Source organism: Grammomys surdaster, unplaced genomic scaffold (assembly GCF_004785775.1).
Source record: "Grammomys surdaster isolate TR1022 unplaced genomic scaffold, NIH_TR_1.0 126109, whole genome shotgun sequence".
Lineage (NCBI taxonomy): Eukaryota > Metazoa > Chordata > Mammalia > Rodentia > Muridae > Grammomys > Grammomys surdaster.
This window is the reverse complement of record NW_021620917.1, coordinates 3,561,178-3,583,201: the sequence shown is the minus strand read 5'-3', so window position 1 is coordinate 3,583,201 and position 22,024 is coordinate 3,561,178. Positions and strand designations below refer to the sequence as shown.

At 45.4% G+C, this 22,024-nt stretch overlaps 1 protein-coding gene across 1 annotated transcript in view; it reads left to right on the top strand.

The window, feature by feature from the left end:
• The window catches only part of Sdk1 (sidekick cell adhesion molecule 1), a 620,720-nt gene that overhangs the window by 202,367 nt on the left and 396,329 nt on the right, over positions 1–22,024 (top strand). Inside the window, exon 4 of the mRNA XM_028756035.1 lies at positions 2,273–2,406. Within this exon, the coding sequence (XP_028611868.1) occupies positions 2,273–2,406 (134 nt within the window). The remainder of the gene's footprint in view (positions 1–2,272; positions 2,407–22,024) is intronic.

The window sequence follows — 22,024 nt, the reverse complement described above, 5'->3', positions numbered from 1 at the left end:
CCATAGCTGGGAGTGTGCCCTCCATAGCTGGGAGTGTGCCCTCCATAACTGGGAGTGTGCCCTCCATAACTGGTAACGACTGGGGAATTTAATGGACGTAGTCAGCACTGTGGACAGTGGTATTTGTTGACACTCCAGTGAGATTTCCGAGGTGGCAAAGGACACATGGTCTCTTGTCACAGATCAATTCGTGGTCCATCCCTCTGCTGGGAAGGCTGTGACTGCCCAGGAAGGTGTGTCCGAGAGCAGTGAAAACAAGTGAGTCAAAGTCAAATCATGGGTCCAAGCTGGTGGCCTACCCTCTGCTCAAGTCAGCTTTCCAGACTGACTTTTCTATGTTCTGCTTTTCTGAAGCTCTCCAGATCGCTCTCTGTTTTCTGCTCATGTCTGTTCTCCATGCAGTTCTCTCTTTTTACTATAAAAATTTCTCTGGATATCTCATCTCTTTCAGATCAGAAGCCCAGTCGTTTATTTTACATATAAATCCAGTCATTCACTCCAGGTTCCCTTTTGATTATCCCATGAATCAGCATCCTAGGACCCTACCCCCGTGATTCTTCAGAGACAACAGTGGCATTATTGTTAACATTACAAAAGAATTCAGAGATCTGCGTGCTTGCCCTGTGGACGAGGTGGGAACAGTGTCATTCCACCCTTACCAAGGCCATGCTGGACCTAGTTTATGACTTACAACATGCTCAGATAGCTTGGCCTAGAACAAGAGGCTGCTCCCCTGGAACTCCTAACAGGGAGTACCTTGAGTCCTCGGGAACATCTGCTTTAGTCTCCAGCTGTATACCATTTTCCTTAGAGTCAAGAGCTCCTTCAGATGAAGAACCCCTGAGATGGTAGGATGCTACCCCACCAGAAGAGGCAAATCACAAGCTGGCCTGTATATTGCTTTTGTCTATTTATTCTTCCTTTTTATTTTGGGGGGGCTCTGGTGGATTCAGTGTGCAGACATAAGCACATCCCCATGAGAGGTCGACTTTCAGCCATCAATCCTCAGACTCCATCCCATCTTGTATTTAGATACAAGATCTCTCACTGGCCTGGTATGGAGAACCCTGCTAATTAAGGTAGAAGTCTACCAACATCCAGATAGCCTTGTGAGCGCCTCAAAAAGTAGGACCTCCCTTTACCAGCAAGGCTTCTCCTTCTCTGACTTTGTCTGGGGGAGATCAAACCCCCATACCCTCTCTATGTGGACTGTCACATAGCCTTGGTGAGATTACAGGGTCAGCTCTCTTCATCCAGATAAGAAACTTGTTCACCTAGCATCTGAGATTCCCTGGAATGCCTCCCCATGCTAATGAGGTATCTCAGTGCCTTAGCCTTCAGCCAATGACCTGTGCCCACCCTGGATATTCCTACCCCCTTCCCCAAAACTATATAACCCTTGACTCACCCTGAGTAAAGTTGACCTGTTTCCTGGAAGCTGATCCCAGAATGTATCATCATTTCCGTTCATACTCACGGGCTGTCTGAAACCCTGTTAGTTACCTCTCTTATCTTAATCCCCCGTGGCCAACAACCCTGGGGAGAAGGGAGACCCACAGCCTGACACTCACCAGGTAGGATAGGTACATTGTCATTGCCATGACAGAACCTATAGCAAAGGCAACTTACAAAAGAAAGTTTTTAACTGGAGGCTTACCTACAGTTTTAGACATTAAGTCCATGACCATCATGGCAAGAGGGTGAGGGGGAGTTAGCGGCCGGCAGGCATAAAGCCAGAGCAGTACCTGAGAGCTTACAGGTTAAGGCAGCAACCACAAGGGGGAAGGTAGAGGAGGAGGAGGTGGAGGAGGAGGAGGAGGAAGAGGAGGAGGAGGGGGGGGAGAGAGAGAGAGAGAGAGAGAGAGAGAGAGAGAGAGAGAGAGAGAGAGAATATGAATTGACAATGCTGTGGGCTTTTTTTAACCCTCAAAGCCCACTCCCAATGACACGCCTTCTCCAACAAGGCCACACCTTCTAATCCTTCTCAAACAGTTTCACTATCTGCGGACCCAGCATCCAAACACTCAGCCAGTCTCATTCGAACCAGCACAAGGGTCTACTCACCTCTGCCTTCTCTTCGATGCTGGGATTATGAGCATGTCTTCACAGCCAGCTTTTTCAAATAGGCTTTGGGGATTGAACTTGGGTCCTCATGACTTCAAGACAAGTACTTTAGTAACTGAGCCATCTCCCCAGCTCATGTTTGGGTCTTTATTATTCTTTTTTATATTCCCCTAAGTGGCCTTGACGCTGTGTCTTGTCTCGGAAACAGAGCCATCACGTTGGAGAATCAGCTGGTGATCCTTGCTACAACAGCGAGTGATGCTGGGGCTTACTACGTGCAGGCTGTGAACGAGAGGAACGGAGAGAACAAGACAAGCCCATTCATCCACCTGAGCGTAGCACGTGAGTTCTGAAAATCTAACTAATGGTCCCAAAAGAAACAAAGTCTCGCTGTAATTGATAACCACTGTGTGGTGGGACACCATGCAATTCATCTCTCTGGTGTGGTTTATGGCTTAATATTGATCCACTGTTGGTAGTTCAAAGGGCTACAGAGCCATTGATTCCTTTGAATGATTTGCAGACAATATGAATTTTATATTTTTAACCCAAGATCTTACTTGTTTTGCTGACTTTTTTAAAAAATGTTACTCTCTTTGTCTACTGCTAATATTGTTATTTTAACAACTTCTTCATATTGTACCTATGGACCTCATTTGCCACTAAGGCTCTAATTTGTTCTATTAAACTAAGAGTAACATCCCTGAGAAGGAGAAAATGTACATATACAGTTCTGTTTAAATTAGCAATAGTTGGGCCCAGTGAGATGGCTCAGAGGGTAAAGGAGCCTGAAGCCAAGCCTGATGACCTGAGTTCCTAAACTCAATCCCCAGACCCGTGTGGTAGAAGGAGAGTACTGATGCCCAGAAGTTAGACACACACACACACACACACCATGGCATGAACTTTTAAAAATTAGGAATATTTTAATAGGTAAGTCTGGTGGCCCGGGTTTGTCATCCCCTATCTTCAGGAGACTGAGGCAGGAGGATTTCAAATCTGAGGTATGCCTAGATTACCAAGTGAGCACTAATGTAATCTGGACAATTTATAGAGACATTGCCTTCATTTTTTCTCTTAAAGGCAATGTCTAAGCACTATCTGTTGCTCATTTTCACTCAACTAAATATACACAAGGTGCAGTTGTAGACTCAATTATTATAGGAAGTCTTAGCTTGAAGAAAGACTTTAAATTATTTGAACTTGGAAATTTTAGACTGTGACATATGTCCTCACATGCTGGCAGTGTCTCCTTTCATGGTATGAAACACTCTGGAGAAAATGCCCATGGAGACTCGCCTTGGAAGGTGAATTTCAGAGTGCTATTCTGGCATATGGGCCTATTGTGTCCCTGGGTTTCCTCTTCTTGAGTACACTCAAAGGTTGGGGAGACGTGGTTTTTCTGTTTGTGCTTTTTAAAATATGTGAGAGGAACTGCAGTGTTCTCTTTGCCTGGCATCTCAGGACAACTACTTTGCTAGGAGAGACAGAATGACAGGGCAGCTGTCTGCCTTAAGCACAGAATGCTGGTGTGTGGGGATTAAGGGAGTGTGTGCTCACATACCCACAAATCCCGACAGGTGATCCATCTGTGTAACTCTGTTGTGATTCCATCATCCACTCTTTTAATCTCTGTGTGTGTGTGCATGTGCACATGTTAGTAAGTGTGTATTATGTGCAGCTCTGCATACCATGTGAAGGCCAGGAGTCTTCTTCAGCTGCTCCCCACCTTTTAAAAACATTTTGTGTATGTGGGTATACAGCTGAATGCATGCCTGTGTATTAATGGTGTATGTACACACTCATGCATGCTCTCACATTCATGAGTGTCTTCTTAATATCATACTCCACTATATCCTATTGAACCTCAAGACAGGCTGGCAGCCAGCAAGTTCTAGAAATCCTCCTGTCTTAACCTTCCTCAGCGAGAGGGCTACAGACACACTTTACAACACTCAGTTGTTGTTATTGTTTTGATAGAGTCTCTATGTAGCCCTGCCTGTCCTAGAACTCACTACATAAACCAGAATGCCAACAAACAAGCTCCCAGAGACCCTCCTCCCTCTGCCTCCCAAGTGCTGTGTGCTCCCGAGCCTGGCCAGCAGCCAGCTTTTGAAAAGGATCCTAGAGTTTGGAACTCAGAACCTCGAGGTTGGGCAGAAAGTGCTGTTCCCTCTGAGCCACCTCTCTAGCAACCTTCCTCCTCGTTTTTAAGGCTTTTTCACTGGACCTAGAACTAGACTTGGGTGGCGGCTGTGATCCCCAGGAATCTGCCTGTTATCACATACCCAGTGCTGTGCATTAGAGACCCTGCTTCTGTGCCCAGCCTTTATATGTGTGTTCTGAGGGATAGAATTTGGGTCCTTATTCATACCCTGCAAGCACTTTACCGACTGAGTCAGTCCTTCAGCTCTGAGAACCTCCTCTATTCTGAGGATCTGAGTCTTCCTCCCCAGATCATACAGCAGGCAGACTGAGGCTGAGTCAGGCCTTTTTAATGTACATTGATTAGAGGGAACATCACAACATCCCATGTGTGACACTCTGCTTTTGTCAAGAGGCACAGGAGAAGCACGCAAACACAACTGACCGAGACATTTTTAGCAGCAATAACAAGGGACAGAGATTGTATTACCAGGGCACTCATGATTATTGTTAATGATTGCCAAGTTTTATAGCTGGAGGCATTCATTCTGTTCAGCAAATCTGATTTAGCGCTCGATTGTGGTATAAATAGGATAATGATGCTCAAAGACAGTGGCACTCTGGTTCAGAATCAAGGAAATCGGCCTTAATCTCTTAAAAGACACGGGAAACGATTCCTCAAGAAATTCTGGGTTTGCACAGTACTTCTACCCCAGAGTTATCAAACGGTCTGGTGTCCTCCGGGCTATTCTGAACTGGGGTAGAATAGAAGGAGAATGATGTATTCTCAAAATCCCTTCTGAATGCAGCACTGTGGTGGGAGATAATTGGAATATGCAAAATTTTTGTGATAATTTCAGCTCTACCCCAACCAAAAAGTCTATAAGAAGCCACTCATAAATATTATAATTAACCGACTCACATCTCTCTCCCCTGTAAAATATTATCTTTTCATCGGCAACAGGTAAAACACTTAAAGCTGAGCTGTAATGAGGCTGTGTTAGGTAAAAGCCCTGCAATCTTCCCCTCTATATATTCTTCACTTCTTTATCACGACAGTGTAGGAAGGGAAGGAAGTGGAAGAACCAGTCTTATTTTAATTCTTAGGCGAACCTTCCCCTGACACATCAAACTTAGCTAAATGTTAAATGGAACCAATTATGCATTTTTTTCTCCCGTAGAAGTTCTATTTGGAAAACCTCCAAAGATCAGAAGCCTTGATAAATCTACAAACCCTGCTAGGATGTGTGCTTCAGCACCCTGTGAAGCCTTGCAGAGGGAAGGAAGACCCATCACCTCCCTGGGTTCCTTAGGGGTTAGATGATCTCCAGAGCCATTTATGTTCTTATTGAACTTGGGGGTCAGAGCCTGTGCTCCAAGCCAGGTGCATCCCCCTGTCCTCAGTATGCCGTCCGGAAAAAAAAAAAAAACCTAATTGTGAAAGCAGAAAAAGGAATTTGTTCAATGTGGCCACTCTGGGAAAAGGGCAAAGCCACCCATTTCCCCAAATCCACCTTTGGGGAGGTCCTGAAATGAGATTTACTATTGATTTAACAGAGGGGCTAAGGATATGTACATCAAAACCGTACAGGTCAAGGTATGGTTCTGCCCACTGCTGGCCCATCATTGTCTGGGCTTCAGTCTCATCTTGTGGGGTGGTCTGAAGAGACCTGTGTAAATCTCTTTCTGGAGACCTGTCCCCTCCCTGGTCAGGCCCTCTCTGTCTCTATAGAGTGTCTTCATCTCTGCTAGGCACCATAAGGCACCATGAGAAAGGGGTGCTGTGTCTACAGCCTCAGGTGTCTATTTTGTATTTTTCTGAGGTGTGATTTTGTGAGAACGCCACAGGAAAAGGTTGACAATTTTAAAAACAAAAGGAAACGCTAGCCAATGTTCCTGAAGAATCAAAAGGTATTTCAGCCAATTAGCATTTACTGAATATAGATTCTCTCCCCCCCCCCTTTTCTTTTGTCTAGAGAATAAAGTAAGGGACCTTGGTGTAATGGCTGCGACCAGCTTCTCATGTTGGCATTAAAGTCTGGGTGGATCATACTACAATTAGTTAAAAAAATGATTTATCATTGATCTTGTCTCTCCTTTTCTATAGTGTAGGAATAGAGGGAGGAACAGGGATAACCATGTCTATGTGCCTAAATAAACAGTGTGCTGCACCTGCTAACAAGAGCTGTTTACAGAACAAATGTGTGCAGGGTGTGTGTGTGTGTGCATGTGTGTATATGTGTGCATGTGTGTGTGTATGTGTGTGCATGTGTATATGTGTGCATGTGTGTATATGTGTGTGTGCATGTGTATATGTGTGCATGTGTGTATGTGTGTGTGTCCATGTGTATGTGTGTGCATGTGTACACGTGTGTGCACATGCAGCTGTGTGTGTGATATTTACATGTATAGACATGGAGACCAGAGGTAGGTAGATGTCTTCTTCAATTACTCTCCGTCTTGTTTTTAGAGTCGGGGTTCCAAATGGAATTGGAAATCAATGCTTGGCTGGGCTTATTGGCCCGAAAGTTCTATGAATCTGCTCATCTACCTCCCAGCACTGGGGTTGCTATACCCATGTATGTCTTTATACATTCCTTATGGGAATCTGAAGCCAGCTCGTCATGATTGAAAGGCAAATGATTTACCAACCAGACCCTCTCCCAAAACCCAGTGGTTGAATATTTTGGCTGCACTTGAAGCTTCTGGGAAACAAAACATAGTGAGTGCATGGATAAAAATAAGCTTTTAAGCTGCATGGAATGTTACAGCTGAAACATGGTCTCCTAAAGGTGCTGCGTGCTGTGTCAGCTGCACGCTGTGTCATGCTTGTTTAGTGGATGGCATGATCAAGCATCAGCTTCTCTCCCCATGTGGGAGGCATGGACTGTGTAATATTCCAATCTGGAAGGAGAGAGTCTGACCACTCCATCCAGGAGCCCAGAGCAACCTTGCTGCCTCTCTGGGGCAAGTTTGCTTTGACATTCTAATATGACCTATGCCACCAGATATTAAGGACATAGGTAGCATGGGAGAATTCCACATGAATCTTTCATAGTCGGCTCCTGCAGCTCAGGTGCATACCCCCAAACAAACGGGCTGAACTTGCCTGGAAGCAGACACTTCTATTCTGAGGTCAAACCCAGGCAAGCTTTATAAACCTGTCAACCTGCTTTGCCCTTTCATTTTGAAAAGTTTACATCGAGTTAACTTCTATGTGTTGGCTTTCCACACCAAATTAATATGTGAATGGGAGTTTCTTCTTTTAAAAAAGAAGAAGCCTACAGTGAGATCAGATGGGTTCTGTGCGGTGATTAATCAATCATTGTTTAAAAGCCATCGAACGTACTGTAGACACATCATCACTTCTGACCCAATATTCACAATGTCCGGTGTAATGAGGTTCTCTGTGAGGGATGAAGCTGAGATTAAAACAGAAATGACTGCGGCTCTCCTTCCTGCTTCCTTCACCTCTTTCATTTTAATGTCTGCTCTTCAAACAACATTTCCAGATAGGCTATCATTTTAGCTGATCCTCCTTCAGGCTGACAAACCTGGCTTTTAATTCTGAAGCCCACTTAACATTCCTGTGTCCTCTGTCATGCTAATTTAACTGCAGCCCTCACTGATGGTTAGTAGTTGAAAGCGGGTCCCCAAGTATAATGTCTTTCCACAGTCATCCAAGAGGACTGTCCTATAAGACACGGCTTTTTTGTGGCCTATCTTATATTCCTCACACTTTTAATATTAAAAGAGTGGGAGGCAGCAGGCGTAAACCCTTGCGTGGACTCTGTCTTGGGCTGGATACATAAAGCAATGGGAAGCATTTGAAAACAGTCTCTCCAAACCCGAATGGAGATGTTGGGTCCTCCATCATGGCTGAGCTACTTAGAATCCAGTTTCAGATCTATAGGGTGTGTGATGCTTCCCTGACAGAATTCTCAGAAACATAGTAGGAAGTGTTCTGTATCCTGAGGTCAGGTGTGTTTAACCACACAACTCTATATGTACTGTGTGTGCTCTGCCCAGAAAGTGCTGACCCACCCTCTGATAGGCAGAACCAAGTCTAAGCTTTGGTCTCCAGAATTCTTCTATAGACATTCTATCAGGAAAGAAGCCATGATGGGACTCTCCAGAGACTTAGCAGTTAAAAGCACTTATTGCTCAGTTTTGTTCCAGCACTCATGTCTAGCAGCTCACAACTGCCTATAGGAGTTACAACTCCAGTTCTAGGGGACCCAGTGCCCTCTGTCTTCCACATGCCACCAGCATTCATACATGCAGACACACAATCACACACATACATGAAAAAAAAAAGTCTGAAGAGGAAGAGCAGGAGGAGGAAGAGGAGGAAGAGGAAGAAGGGGAAGAAGGAGAAGAAGGAGAAGGGGAAGAAGAAGGAGAAGGAGAAGCAGCAGCAGGAGAAGGAGAAGCAGCAGCAGGAGAAGGAGAAGCAGAAGGAGAAGCAGAAGCAGAAGCAGAAGCAGCTCCTCTGAGGCTGTGGAGTAGCTCAGTTGGCACAGTGCTTATACTGCATACACAAAGCCTCAGGTTTGATCTCTAGTACCACACAGACTGAGCCTGGTAGTAAAATGCCTGTGATCTCAGGAGATAGAGGCCTAAAGATCAGAAGTTCAAGGTCATCCTCAGCTACATAGAGAGTTCAAAGTCTGCCTGGGCTATGTGAGAAAGAAGCCCAGAGTATCTGCCCCTGGTGTAGGAATGCCTAATTAATCATTGGCTCTGCCATTTACTGATATGGAAGAAGCAAACTACTCAAGTATCCTGCCGATCCTGGAGGTGTCCTTCTGCACCATACTGTTCTCTTGGCATTGTCCTCATGACAGCTTCATTCTGTCTTGGTATCTCACTGATGAACATGGCCCATGCTTTATAAACAGAAACCTTTACCTTGTTTGGTCTTGATAATATTTCATTGTTTGGCCAAATTATTATGCTTTTCAAAGAATCCCATTTTCTGTTAATGTGGCCTCCAAGTTCTGTAAATGAAAGATTTATTCTATCTAGCCCATGAAAAGACATAAAAACCTGGTCTTTTATTTACAAGCTGTAAGTCTAGAATGAGCAGATTCTATGCTTTTTTAACCTATATCCAAACTTGATGTCCCACATTACCTGCTGAGTCTCTCCTGGGCTGCTTTTGCTCCATCAGCCTATCCTCAGGGTGCATTTCTCTCAGCCACATGTTCCTGGTCCATCCTGTCTAATGGTGACCTTCTGCTCCTTCCCTCCATCTTTCCTTTCTCCTTCTCCCCTGTGGTCTCTCTGGAGACCCATCACTCTATTCTCAAGTCCCGCCTTTCTCTCTCTACTGCCCAATCACAGACTCTAGTCTTTTATTAACCAATAGCTTTAAAATGGGGAGTAAGGTTTGTACAACAAAAGCCAGTGTCTATGCAGATGTACTCATCTGGAGGGCAACCGATTTTGGGGTTCAGAATTTGGCATAGCCACAGACCAACCCCCAAGAAAGTTCAGTGCAGCCTCAGGACATCATTCATTTGTGCTAGCTTCCCAAGTAACTCAAAGACTGGTTTCTCCCCAGGAATACTTTTATATCCACTTATCCATGCTGTGAAAATTCATTCAGTTATAACAAAATACACAGGTTCACAAATCTCCCTGTCCCCAGCAACAGTCAGACTATAGCCTATTTGGAAAGTTGCAGAAGCACACAGATCTGTGAGGGCATCCTGCCCACTTGCTTGCAAATGAGAATTGTCACGTGGTCCCTTGGGATAGCCTGTATGCAGAGTTGGACTTTGGGTCACCCAACTAAAAGCTACAGTCTACATGGACACTACTGTCAGCACTCTGTATTCTACCTACACTTCCAGCTAAAATGTAAAGTGAAATGGTAATGTAAATATTTTGTTTCTGAGCCCCACATGGCAGAAGAGGCTGGGCGGTGAGTGGTGGGGCAGAGGTGGATGGATACTTAGATGGATAGATGGATGGATGGTGAGTGGGTGGATGTATAGATGGGTGAATGGATGAATGAATGGATAGTTGGTAAGTGGATAGTTGGATGGATGGATGGATGGGTGGATGGATGGATGGATGGATGGATGGATGGATATATGGATATGCAGGCAGATGGACAGATGGATGGATGGATGGATGGATGGGTGTATGAGAGGGTAGGGTGTATGAGAGGGTAGGCAATGATATTCACCCTCACTTCAATATCAAGAAAAAGAACTTGAAGGCCAGGGCTGTAGCTCAGTGGTAGAACACTGGACTAGCATTTATGTTGACCTAAATTCAAATCCTAGCCCTACCCACCACCGCCAAAGAGAAAAAAGGTAAAACTCCACTTAAAGTTTCATTGACAATTCTTTAGGGGCTGGGAACTTGGCTCAGTTGGTAAAGTGCTTCTCAGGCAAGCCTGAGGGCATGAGTTCAAATCCCAGTGTTGGGGAGGTAGAGACAGGAGAATCCCTATTGTTCTCTGGCATGCCAACCCAGCTAGATTGGGAAGCTCTAGACCAATGAGAGACCCTGCTTCAACAAACAAGCTAGACATGTCTCCTGAGAAACAACACCTGAGGTTGACCTCTGACTTCCACAGGACACACCCACAGGAGTATGCATACATATCCTAATGGGAAGAGCACTATGTGCTCCTTACTGCTGTCTTAGTTAGGGTTTTACTGCTGTGAACAGACACCATGACCAAAGCAACTCTTATAAAAGACAGCATTTAATAGGGGCTGGCTTACAGGTTCAGAGGTTCAGTCCAATATCATCAAGGAAGAAACATGGCAGCATCCAGGCAGGCATGGTGCAGGCAGAGCTGAGAGTTCTACATCTTCATCTGAAGGCTGCTAGTGGAAGACTGACTTCCAGGCTCCTAGGATGAGGGAGGGTCTTAAAGCCCATGCCCACAATGACACACCTATTCCAACAAGGCCACACCTCCAAATAGTGCCACTCCCTGGGCCAAGCATATACAAACCATCACAACTGCTGAGCCAATTCCCCAGCCCTTGTGATGTGCTTTCTGATTAAAAAAAAAAAATAGTGATAACAGTAACTTGGTGTGAGAAGAGGTTTGATTTTTGGTTGTTGTTTCTTTCTAAGACCAGGTGGTCCCTGGGTGAAATTTAAATTCACACATATACTGCTTCAGCGGCTGTGGTGAAGATCAAGAAAATACTTTGAGCCAGAAAATATAACAAATTAGGATAAAAGCATGGAAAGCAAAGGATGGAAATAGCGGTTCTAGAAGGCAATCAGGGAATGATGTAAACTCCCCGTGCAGAGTGGGAACTGGACTGTGTGCTTCTCAGTGGCCGGTGCATGTGTGACATCTTCAGACACGGCCCATCAAATATTTAGATTCCACTGCACACATTGAAAAGATTGCCGAAAGTGTTCGATTTTATTAAAATATGCCAGCATGCTAAAACACACTGAAAGTGATATTTGCATTCTCTTATATTTTATGACAAGAAATTTTAGATGTCACCTTAAAATGTTGGAAGAGATACATAGTTTTACAGAATGCTTTCAGGTGATCAGGGAGTAAAATAATTTTCTGGGGTGTCTGCCGACTGGTAGTGATTCATAAATAAGTGAACTATTAAATGATTTTCTAGGGGCTTAGTAACATGAAGGGCGTGACTTCCTTTGAGCACCGGAGAGATATACTCTTCTGTACGTTCGTTCCCCAGTTCCTTATCAGCTCTCTTGGAACCCACGGTCCACTCGGTTTTATAGGCAAGCAGACTGAGACTTGGAGGGGAGAGCTTGGGATTCAGCTCCCAAGTCACTCACACAGTTGTCATAAGGTTGCTGGCCCAGCACAAGGTCACTGCCTGTCCTAGTCACTGTTCTATTGCTGTTAAGAGATGGTAATGGCAACTCTTATTAAAGAAGGCATTTAATTGGGGTTTGCTTACCGTTTTAGAGGTTTAGTCCATTATTGTCGTGATAGAGAGCATGGGAGCGGGCATGCTAGAAAGTACCTGAGAGTTCCGTGTTCTCCTTTGCAGGCAGCAGGAAGAGCAGGAGACACTGGGCCCAACCCACGTATCTGGAACCCCAGAGTCCACCCCCACAGTGACACACAAAATGACACCACCTACTCTACACCACCACACCCCTCTTCCTGTAGGGTAGCACCCCTCCATAAAGACCAAGCATCTAAATAAATGAGCATATGGGGTCTATTCTTATTCAAATCACAGGTTCTCACAAGATCATTTACCCAGGCAGAAGGTCACAGTCACTGACCCAATCACAGAGTTGTAGAGTTGACACAGTCACAAAGTCAGGGGAGGCTGAGGACTCAAGACAATGTCTGTGTGACTCCTTGCTGCAACCTAGTGACAAAGGGGACCACATATGTCCTAGGTCATGAGAGAAAAGTGGGGGGTACCACCTGCCTACCCTTTCACTGAGGATTCTCTGAGAGCCCTGCCACACATGAACCATTGAGAGTCTAGGATGTTTTTTGTAAAGGAGGAGGCCTTCTGTCTGGTGGCAGCACTCCTCCCACTGAACACTGGATCTATGTGACAGCAGTGTGCTAGCTCTGCACACTCAACTGTGATGCCAGCCTAGCACCCCTGAATGCAATAGAAAAGTACATTTGAGTGCACAGCAAACCTAGCCTAGGCTTAGGGGTGAAGTGGATATGAAATTGGAGATGAGGTGTGTGTGTGTGTGTGTGTGTGTGTGTGTGTGTGTGTGTGTGTGTGGTATGTGTCTGTGTATATGTGTGTGTCTTTGTTATGTGTGTATGTATGTCTGTGTCTGTATGTGTTTGTGTGTCTGTGTGTGTATATGTGTCTGAGTGTGTATGTGCACGTGCATTCTTGCATGTGTATGCATGTTCATGTGGAGGCCAGCAGTTGACCTTGGGTTTGTTCTTTAATGTCTTTCCACCATGTTTAAGCTAAGGCTGGAGTTCACCGATTCAGCTAGTTTGTCTGGCCAACAAGCCCCGGGGTTTTTCTCATCTATGCCTCCCTAGCATTGGGATTGCGGGTATGCGTTGCCATGTCTGCCCTTTTATGTGGGTCAAACTCAAGTCTTTGTCCTTGTGAGGTGAGCTGGTGCATTGGTTATTATTGACAACAGTGCCTTTGATACTGTGGAGGATATAAAGGCGGGTGTGCTCCATCCATGGGTTTCTAAGAAGGATGTTCGTGGCACTCCTAGTTCCCAGCAAGGACACACAACTCATGCCCCTTTCCCAGTGTGTGAGTGCTCATGAGAATTTGCTCACCAAGCCGACCTGCCCAGTTGGAATCTGTAAATGGACTGTAAGTATTCATTTACTTGTGCCAATTACGAGCTGAGTAGTTAAGGGCACCGATTACCATCTGGTGCTGATTTCCCTAATCAGATTTCTCACAAACTCCTCCACAAAGCTCGCTTTAATAACGCCCGCAAACCTTCCTCCCCTGCCCTCTTGTTAAATGCACCAATTTAAATGATGGGACAGATACGCCAGTGTGGGAGTCCACTAATGGGCCAGTTTTAGGGCTGGAACTTGATGTTGTCCTAATACCATCTACCCTTGACTCTGGGGTCTGATTTTTCAAACTTGTCTGAAGTTAGCTGACAGGGGCCTTAAGTTAATTCCATTGTAGACTCGTCACACAAAGGGACAGTGTTTCCAAATGTATACTATGTGCAAGGACTCAGCACTGGAGTTCACCCTCACTGTCCGTCTCCCAACCCTTTGAATGTAGCCCCTAACTCTACATCACCTTTATTATTGGTAAGAAGTGACAGGAAGTTGGGGGCTGCAGAGATGGCTCAGCAGTCAATTGTAGGCACACTCCTCCAGAGGACCTGGTTCCCAGCAGCTCGTTCAGGTGACTCCCGACTACCTAGAACTCCAGCTCTCTCGGACATTTAACACTGCCTCTGGCCGCTGTGGGCATCTGCATACTTGTGCTGGACATAGATACATGTCTGTTCATTCACATACATATAGATAAAAGATAAAAATATAAATCTTAAGGTAGATTTGTATTTATGAAAAAAGATAGAAAGTTTGGGGGAATCCAAAGAAGAGGGTTGGGAACTTGGATCTTCTTACAGTCCTTCTGTCAACATATCTTGTCTGGAGAATGCCCTAACTGAAGCCATTTGTAGTGACTGCCCAGGAAGAGACCACAGAGCTAGCTGTTAGTCATAAATGTGGTTTTCCTGGAAAACCTCTACTTACTCAATGGTCAAATATAAAATAATGATACTGACTAGTTCCCCAGTATGGAGATTTTAGTAGGTTTTGTTCCTATTCTCCGTGGTCATCCCTGGTCTTTTTCTTTCTATGAATGAGTTCAGCATTCTGAGGCTCCTAATTAAGAAACACCTGTTGGCATTTGTTTATGCTTGGGAAATTTGAGGTTTTCTAAATCCAGATTGATTTGCTGGGCTAAATTGTCTTAACGCCTCGTGTTTCAGAAAAGCAGGAAGATATGATTTTTGGAAGGGCACTGGGAGTGGAGGCAATCGCTTTAGTAACAGTGGTGTTTGTACTGACAGCATATGTGTCGCTGCTCTTACTGATGAGGTAAAACACCCGGACAAGAGCACCTTATGAGAGGAGGGCTTTATCTTAACTGACAACTCAAGGGTACAGTGCATCATGGGAAAGTGGTGACAAGAGCGTGAGCCAGCTGCTCACACTGCATCCCTGTCAGGAAGCAGAGAGATGGATGCTGGGCTCAGCTTGCTGTCTCCTCTTTCTGTAGTCCAGGATCCCGGTCTAGAGAACAGAGCCACCCATATTCAGGGTGGATCTCCCCACCTCAGTGAAGGTAATCTAGATAACCCCTCATAGACTGTAGAGGTAATTAGAGGTTTGTCTCCTGGGTTACTCCAGATCCTTTAATTTGATACTCAGTGTTTTGGGCAGGAATTTGAGGAAGGGTCTGTAGACCAGACTGGTCTTGAACTCAGAGATCTGCCTGTCTCTGCCTCCTAAGTACTAGGATTAAAGATGTGACTTGCTGGGCACTCAGCATTAACCATTACAGTATGTAGTGTCTCATCTGTTATCTCTAGGTTCTAACAGACAAGTAAGGACAGGAAACATGATTTGTCCCAATGTCTAATAAAAGCACACTATAGTAGTAGTTGTAAAAATAGCCATTTTTTAAATGTCTACTATGTCTGCACTTCGCAAATATTATGCTCTATTGAAAACATTGGCCCTCATGAATCCCCATGGCGGGGTGGGGTGAATCAGGAAGTGGCCAGGTGAATGTCATCCTCATTTTATAGGTGAAGGAAGCAAATCAAGAGATAAATAGCTTGCAGCAACCTGTGCAGTTCGCTTGCTGGTGCAGATTTGAACCCAGGTCTGTCTTTCTTCAAAGACACAGTGTCTTACTCGATTACAATAGAATTGTGTTTAATTTTAGAAATCATGCTGGCCCCTCTCAGCTGGCCCCTGCTTTAGGACATGCTACCTGACAGTGGTCACCTCTTCGTGGCAGTGAGTTTCCAACTTTACTGCTCAGTCATAATGTTTTATGACTGATCACTGTAAACGAGTCTCTTTGGAGCCTTATAGATGGCAATTACGGCAGGTAATTAAAGCTGCAGATCTTTACAGTGTGGCTGAGAACACTAAATCAAACCCGAGAAAAATCAGGCGGTGTCTCATACAGAGACTAGCTGTTTCCCGGTTCTGAAATCTGTTACCAAAGCCAGCACCAAGCCCTCGCTCTCCCAAGAGCACTCTGTGTGTGAGATGGACAGAAGTGAGATTTACGTTAAGAATAAAAAGGGCAGAAGTTTACCTGCAGCTGTAGGTTGTGTGTTCCAATTAGCGAGTCCTCCGCTAAAGTCTCTGTCATCTCTGTGACTTTGGGTCATTATGCTGTCCGGGCCCTCTCACCTTTCACCATCTTCAGGAATTGTCTCTTAGCATTAATCAGTTCCCAGCTCTTCCAGCTTCATGTGGCTCGGCATTCAGCAGAGATAGTCAGAGGAAGGAGCGTGAGACCCTTGACCCAGCTGGTGGCGTGCTCTGCTCTTTGCCCAGACAGGTCTGGAACGGGGAACCTGGGATGCTGGTTCAAGAAAATATTAGTTTTTTGTATTTTATAGAGCATGAAATGTGAGGTGGGTTTTGTCTGATTTCCCTTAGTTATGAGTGAGCCTTGGTGACCGTCCATGGAACCTGAGAGCTGTAATGCTGTTATAATTTTCCAGCAGGCAGGGTAACAAACATGAGATCAGAAGCGCCAGACTCTAGAAGAACTCTGGAGAGAGGACTGAGCAGATAGCTCAGTGAGCAGAGCTCTTGCTTTGCAAATATAAAGGACGGGAGTTCAAATCCCCAGGATTGTGTAAAGCTGGATGTGGTAGCATGCATCTGTAATCCCAGCATGCCTACATCAAAACACAAAACAGAGGCAAGAGAATCCCTAGAAGCCTGTGGACCAGCTAACCTAGTCCACACAGCAGTGGTCAAGAGATTCTGTGTCAAAGAAAGTGAGAAATGAGGACAGACACTTGAGATTGTTCTCTGATCTCTGCATGCATGTGCCTGTACCACTCCAACACAGGAGTCTGTACAGACAACACACACACACAGAAATCTTTTAGAAAAAACCCTATGTGGGACTACCTATCATTCTGTTCTGGTTCCTAACATGGGCTTATGGAGCTAGAGGTGACATTGGGGAGGAGAAGGACCCTCCAGCCACCATTTAGAATGATAGTGGGAAGACTTCCACCTGGTATGGCACCTACAAACACAGAAGTGAGCCAGGTATGGTGGCACACACCTGTAATTCCAGCACTTGAGCAACAAGTTGAAAGCCAGCCTGTTATAAGAGATCCCGTCACAAAATACAGGCAGACAGGCACATACACACTCGCATCCTGCATCACCACCCTGTCTCTCTGACAGCATGTCCTTAGGGTTTTATTCTTGGGGGCAGGGGATGTTAACTCCATTTGGGAAACAACCCTGTACAAATAGGCTCCAGAATTGGATACCCTCCCTTCCTGTTCATCCGTATTAGACAGAGAGATCGGGCACAGTAACCTATGCACAAGTTAACCTTTGCTTCTTAGTTCATTTCAGACCATAAGAAAATTTAACTTCTGGATTGAGAAAATGGCCTTGGAAAAATTATGCAAAAAATGATCCCATCATCAAAAATATGAAAGGATAGGCAATATTTTGACCTTTCATTTCCTTGTTTGCTTCAGGTATCGTGACATTAAGAATATTCGTGATTTTAAAGTGGGGAGGGACTCTAATCTGGCACAGAGATTAGCTGGACCACAGGTACATCTTAAGCTGTGGAGGAGGGCTGATGTCAAGTCACGTGGCCTCCATTGGCCCCTGTTCTGATTGGTTAGTGAGCCTGCCATTTAATCAATATTAAGTATTTTGCATATGACCTTGGTCTAGAACAGTACTCAAGGAAACACTGAACAGCAGACATATCATCATAACCATACCACCTTGTGTGTGTACATTTGTGTAGGAGTACACATGAATATACAGGTGTCCACGTACAGTCAGAGCACACCCTTGGATGCTGGTCCTTTGACCTTTTCCTTAAGACAGTCTCTCATTGCCCTGGAACTTCACCACATAGGCCAGGGTAGCTCATCACATGCTAGCTGACCCAGAAACTTCCAGGGCATCTCCTGAGTTGGCCTCCCACTTAGAAGGTACATGCTACTTCTGCAGGAGGCTGTCCTGTGGCTGGGGAGAGGCCCTCACACTTGCAAAGTGAGTTATCTCCCTCCACAGGCCCCAAATCCGTGCCTGAGGGCTGCACGAAGCAGTCTTACAAGTACTGCTCTGTGATTTCTTTTGGTTTCAAGAGTTCTTATGTATCATTTTTATCCCCAAAGAGATCCTTCCCTTGGCCTCCTTAAAAAAATTCAGTTATTTCCATTTTTCATTCAGAAAACACAGTGACCGTACCCAGCATTATGGGAAACTAAATAAAGAAGTCACGTGGCCCTTGCCTTTCTGAGCCCCCTCTTGCAGGGAGAGGCAGACTGAACAAATGAGAGGACTCCACTGTGCAGGATGCCAGATGCAATAGAGTTATGCAGAGAACATGGTCGAAGCACAGACCAGGGAGCTGTTAATCCTGCTTTTGGGGTCGGAATAGCTTTGTTAGCAGAGCTCTTTAAAAATCTTTTCTTTTATGGAGCCACACTCGGCCTGTGAGACAATTAAGAACAGGAGATCTGAGGAGGGAGGCGCTCCGTGTGACTGGGGGCCGTTGTCATGTCTTGTTTTAACCCAGCAAGACCTCACACTCACACCCACACTCACACTCACACAGCCTTTTTGCAAGAGCCCTTACTTACTTACCATGTGACCACTGTCTGCATCAGGACCTAAGTGTCTCTTTCCCCCGGGATCTTGAAGAATGGGTTGCAGATAGCTACACTAGAAATACTTGTCCCATGGAAGTCTTCTGAATGTGAGAGTTTTGCTCAGTGAGTGTATCTTTATGTGTGTCTGTGTATCTGTGTGTGTGTCTCTGTGTGTGTATGTACCTGTCTCTGTGTGTGTCTGTCTATGTGTGTGTATGTGTCTGTCTCTGTGTGGGTCTCTGTACCTGACTCTGTGTGTGTGTGTGTGTGTGTGTGTGTGTGTGTGTGTCTGTGTGTGTCTCTCTCTGTGTGTGTCTCTGTATCTGACTCTGTGTATGTGTGCACGTGTGTGGTAACTGTCCAGTGTCTTCATCTCTTGCTCTCCACTTTAATTTTTGAGATAAAATCTCCCATTGAACCTGGACCTCACTGATCCAGCTAGGCTAGCTGGCCAGTGAGTTCCAGGGATCCACCACCTGTCTCTGTCTCCCTAGTACTGGGGTAACAAGCACACATTGCCACAGCAGGTACTGAAAGTCTGAACACAGACCCACATGTGTTCGCTTTTCTGACTGAGCCATCTCCCTGCTTCTTTCCGATTCATCCTGGCTTTTGGACTGAGTTTCCCTCTCCTACAGCCATGCTGTCTTTCTTTTGGCTTGTTTTCTTTCATTGGTTGTTCCTTTGGGTTTTCCTTCCTCGGCATGTGAGGAGACACCCTGTTTAGCCTTTAGGACAGTGATTTGCTGGGGGTCAGTCTTATTAAGTAGGGAGCTGGTCGAAACATATTTAATGCTTAGGTCCACCTTGCCTCTAAGATACTGGCTCTTGTCTGTTTTCATGTGAGTCTCTGTGTGCACCCCCAGCTCCCATCCCACCTCCCTCCTAGAGCTGGTCCACAAGAATAGACTCTGGCCTGTGCAGGCTCAGGAACAGACCTCGTGCCTCTGTTCACAGTTGCTTTGCCCCCACCCTCTAGGAAGGCATTCCTCCCAAAGCCCTTGCCATCTTGTGCATCCCTGTAGGTCCTACAGTTCTTTAACAGACAGGACATGGAGTACTTTAGCCAGCAGGTGTCCATGCTGAGAAAGAAGACACCTTCCCTGCTTGAGTAAGAAATCAAGTATAGTTTGATGTATAGTTCTTAGCCGTCAGCAGACTTGGAGGGTGACTTGGTCAAGTTGTCAGTCGATAGGATCATTTAAAAACTGACCTGGGAGGGTGGCTTAGTGGGTAGAGCAGTTGCCTGGCATTTGTGAAGTCCTGAATTCCATCCACAGCACTGCATAGACAAGGTATGGTACCCCACGCCTGTAATCCCAGCACTCCAGAGGTAAGGGAAGGAGAATCAGAAGTTTAAGGTCACTCCCAGCCAATGGAAAAACTGAAGCTAGCCTGGCTTACAGGAGATCTTGTGTCAAAAACAAAAACAGGCCTATGGTGCTGCCTGCAGGCAACAAGCACAGAGGCAGAGCCCAGCAAGAGCTTGGGAGATGGAGTGGGGTGGGGCGACATTGAGGGCAGGGAGGTATGCAGCAGCCTAGAACTCACACAGAACCTGCCTCCAGATGCCATGCCTAGCCCCAAGATCACCCTGACTCTGGGTATCAGTAGGATATCCTAGATGAGTCCCAGCAATGGTCCAGGATTTATGATGCATCAGAAATCAGAACCCTTGAACCAAAACAAGACTCTGCAATGCATATTTGCATGTTTGAGGGGAAATACTGTGTGATATGCTGCAGTTTCCAAGAGGTAGGAGAGATGGAGGAACGGAGTGGTGCATGCATGGTGGAGAGAGGTGGAACAAGACAACGATACCAGGTGTGAGAGAAGGCTACACGTTACCACCAGGGGCCATGGGAATGTGAGCGACCTATGCAGCCACCTGAGGCCATGTTGATGTCCATGGTCTGCGATGCCATGAGGGCTCTCATGGTTCCTGTGGGCTGAGCTGCAGCAGAGGGCCAGGTTGATATCTGAGGTCTGTACTGCCACCAGAGACCATGCTGAGGTCTGTACCACGTGCTGATGTAGGAGACCATGTGGATGTCTGTGGTCCTGCTGCCGCCGGAAACGATATGGAAGTCCACTCCTGCTGAGTGTAAAGAGAAAGGAAGATACTTTTGCTGTGCTATTTTGCTGCTGACCGACAGTTAAGAAAGAGAGACATAGAAGGCTTCTGTGACAATCCCTACCTCCACCCCACTCCCACCCCCAAAATAATTGCCTAGTCATAAGAGAACTCTTTAAAATTGTGAGAAGGATGTGGAAATCCAGCTCTCCACACTTGATGGCTTCTGGCAGGACTGCAGTTGGGGAAGGACTTAGTTGTCTTTACTGGGCTAGCCACTGGGAGTTTGACTATGCTCCAGTGAGTATATGGGCAGAATGAATTGGACCTCCTCCTCTTCTTCCTCCTCTCCCTCCTCCTTTTTCTCCTCTTCCTCCTCTTTTTCTTCTTTTGCGGGGGTGGGGGTAGGTCACAAGGGTCGGGGCAGACCTAGAGAACTGGGAAGTAAGTGTGATCAGGATACATGAAATTCCCAAATAATCAATAAAAATATTACAAAGAAATAATAAACACAAGAGAAGTGGGGGGAGAACAAAACAAAAGCAAACAAGCAAACAAAACGTTCGGCTTTCTGGTAAATTACCGTGATTTAGAGCAGCCCCAGATGAAGTCAATGGATTGAGATTGTCAGGGTGACGCTTCCATTCCCCCTGGCTTATCTCTGAAAGACGTTTCCTCAGTGGGTACATTTATTAAAATGAAAAATAGAAATAAAATCGATGCCGAATGCCTTTTCATTTTTTGCTAGAAGTAATATTCATCCAGGAATACAGGAACTAATTAAAAGAAGAACACTCCATTCATCTCATTAAAAGATGTGCACTGGAGTTTGCCTTTCATATTCTATAATGATTTGTAAAAAATTTGTCATGGCATTTCTGAGTCTGATTAATTACTAATAATCACTATAATGGGTAACTAATCCATAAATTTTTAATAGTTAGAACTTTAGGCTCTCAGGAAATTTTTACAAATTATTGGAAACCCTCTTTTTTTTTAATAAGAAAGATGCAATTCAGTGATAAAAAAGACTTTCAAATATAGTATATATTATAGTGAATGAGCTTCTGTGCCTGGCTTGAAGGAGGAAAGGGATGGCATAAAGTTCTCAAGTGTTACAAAGGAGAGGGTTTTTTTCTTAAGAATTATCTTTTTTGTGTATGATTATGTGTGTGTGGGGGGGGGACGGGGCTGCGCATGTGCAGGGGGACGGGGCTGCGCATGTGCAGCTGCCCACGCGGTCTAGCAGAGGATGTTGGATTCCAGGAGGCCGATGGGAACTGCCAGATACGGGAGCGCAGAAGCGAACTCAGGTCCTTATTAAGGACCTGCTTTTAACCACTGAGCCCATTCTGCAGTCCTACGAGGAGTGTTCCTAAGTATGGGTCACATCCT